Source organism: Zea mays, chromosome 8, assembly GCF_902167145.1.
Source record: "Zea mays cultivar B73 chromosome 8, Zm-B73-REFERENCE-NAM-5.0, whole genome shotgun sequence".
NCBI lineage: Eukaryota > Viridiplantae > Streptophyta > Magnoliopsida > Poales > Poaceae > Zea > Zea mays.
In genome coordinates this window covers 1,470,156-1,472,255 of record NC_050103.1, presented here as the reverse complement: position 1 = coordinate 1,472,255, position 2,100 = coordinate 1,470,156, and the positions used below count along the sequence as shown (strand labels likewise).

The 2,100-nt window shown below is 54.2% G+C and overlaps 1 protein-coding gene across 1 annotated transcript; it reads right to left on the bottom strand.

Moving 5' to 3' along the window:
• Nucleotides 1-557: 557 nt before the first annotated feature.
• Nucleotides 558-1,569, bottom strand: LOC110566978 (uncharacterized). The gene is made up of 2 exons (NM_001353021.1): nucleotides 1,415-1,569; nucleotides 558-1,316 (listed from the first exon to the last, which is right to left on the bottom strand). The coding sequence occupies exons 1-2, from the start codon at nucleotides 1,521-1,523 to the stop codon at nucleotides 781-783; spliced, it is 645 nt and encodes a 214-aa protein (NP_001339950.1). The 5' UTR covers nucleotides 1,524-1,569; the 3' UTR covers nucleotides 558-780.
• Between the last annotated feature and the right edge of the window lie 531 nt (nucleotides 1,570-2,100).

The following is a 2,100-nucleotide window of genomic DNA, read 5'->3' as shown; positions in this document are numbered from 1 at the left end:
CTTACGAAATTTGACTTTTCTCAGTTAAAATATGTCCTTAGCATTATTGGACGGGAGAGAATTTACCATGTCCCAAAAAGGCTGTTAGACCGTATCGAGTAGACCGTTTCGAGGTCACCAAAAATATTATTTTACAATATAGATTACAGTATCTTAGTGTATTTTGAATATGGAGATGAAGATGAGAAAACTACTGAAGATAGCTTTGGGACTAGTTTAGAAACAAAAGAAGCCAAACCCAAAGAGTAAAAATATCTTGAACCATCGTGTGCATTGACTTTGTGCGAGTGTCTACACGTAGAAGACACAGGCTGTATAGGTGGATACAAAACAAGCCATTTCAAAGCTATTTAGTTGCATCTGCCTATACGACCAAAATTAGCTTACCTGGCCGAAGAGGCTCGCGCCCGTCTGGTTTGCTGTGCTCAGCCAACCAATTAGCGGGTATATGTCTTAATTTCTCAAACAATTTGCAAGCACACATATAATAAGCACTGTTTATATCATGATTTGCCGGACGTACTTAACATGAAGCAAGTGAAAGCTACGCAAGCCATAAAACTAAAGGGCTGATCATGTTATTTATTGGAGGACAAGCAGTGGCTCCACACAAATTAGCAGCAACAAGAACTAGCGTGGTCAGCAATGTCGTCTCAAAACGAAGAACAACAAATCGAAAACTGCACGCTGCGACACGATACATCGACCGAGCAATATAATCGTTGCCGCGGGATATTTATTGAGAAACCAACAAATGCAGACACGCTGCCTGGTCGTCGTCTACTTGGGTGCGAAGTTTGCCTTGATGTGCTCGACCTCCCCGCTGCCGACCCGGAATGCCTTGGCGAGGATGTCGGTGGGCACGGGCGGCGTGGCCCCGAAGAGCGTCATGGCGATGGCCTGCGTGCCCTGGAGCTGGCTGTTGAAGGCGGCGACGACGGCGGCGGGGCCGTGCCCCCTGTTCTGCTGGAAGTGGACGAGGCCGCGGGGGAAGACGAAGACGTCCCCCGTGGCGACGGTCTTGCTGAGGAGCCTGTTGGCGGTGGTGAGGAAGCCGACCTCGAGCGTGCCCTCGAGGACGAAGATGATCTCGGTGGCGCGCGGGTGCGTGTGCGGCGGGTTCTGGCCGCCCGGCGCGTAGTCGATGCGCGCCATGGAGACGCCCAGCGTGTTCACCCCCGGGAACTTGTCCACGTTGGCCGCCGTCACCGCGGAGCCCGCCGGGTTGTTGGTGTTGCCCGGGCTCCTCAGCCCGTCGAAGAAGAAGTCGTCCGCCGAGACGTTCGCCTTGCACGGGAACCCGTTCAGCTTGACCGCTGCACGCATGGCGGCCGGCATGGGTCAGCAGGAGCAGCACAGCAAGTGGGGCAACAGAGACCAGTTCCAGGATGAAGTAGTGGCAAGAAACACTCACGGGAAGCGTAGTCAGCCACGCAGACGTCCTGGAGCATGTCCGGGTCGCCGGCGAGCGCGAGGGCGACGGCGCAGGCCGCGGCGACGACGTAGAGGTGGATCCTCGCCATGACCGGCCGGTCAGTGCTTCCTTAGTCTGCACGTTGGCGAGCGATGGGTAATGCTGCTGATGAAATGGATCGATCACACTAGGGGCCTGTACTTATAGGCAAGGGAGAGTGACCAGTCGTTGTGACTGGAGCTCTGGAACCACCGGGGAAGGCGACCACGGGCCGGCCGGGGTAGGAAAAGAACTTGCAAGGACAAACACGATCACAAGACGCCAGCTTCCCGTCTGTTAAGATGGGAGCATCGAGAATTCGAGATAGTGTTAATTAAGCAGCGTGGCTGCATGGGTGAACTGCTTGCTACACAACATGCCCGGTGATTATTGGGGGCCACCGCTTCTAGTTTCGTCGTCCGCCTTGGTTTCGCCATCTATCTACGCGTAATTTCTCGCTCCGTATGACGTCCGTCCTCGCGTGGCGCCTTGGTCCTCCCAAGTCATGCCATTAATTAATTACCTTGGATGCGGGGAGACAGCGCCCTAATTGCACGGTCCTCGATCGCACATGCGATGGAGCACAAACCAGTTGGCTTCCTAGGCCTAGCACATGCATGGCAGCCAGTACCATTTTCCAGGAGATT

Coding starts and splice junctions, on each gene's coding strand:
- LOC110566978 (NM_001353021.1), bottom strand. CDS start 1,523: ATGGCGAGGATCCACCTCTACGTCGTCGCCGCGGCCTGCGCCGTCGCC. Junction 1,317..1,414: donor CGTGGCTGACTACGCTTCCC/GTGAGTGTTTCT, acceptor CCATGCGTGCAG/CGGTCAAGCTGAACGGGTTC.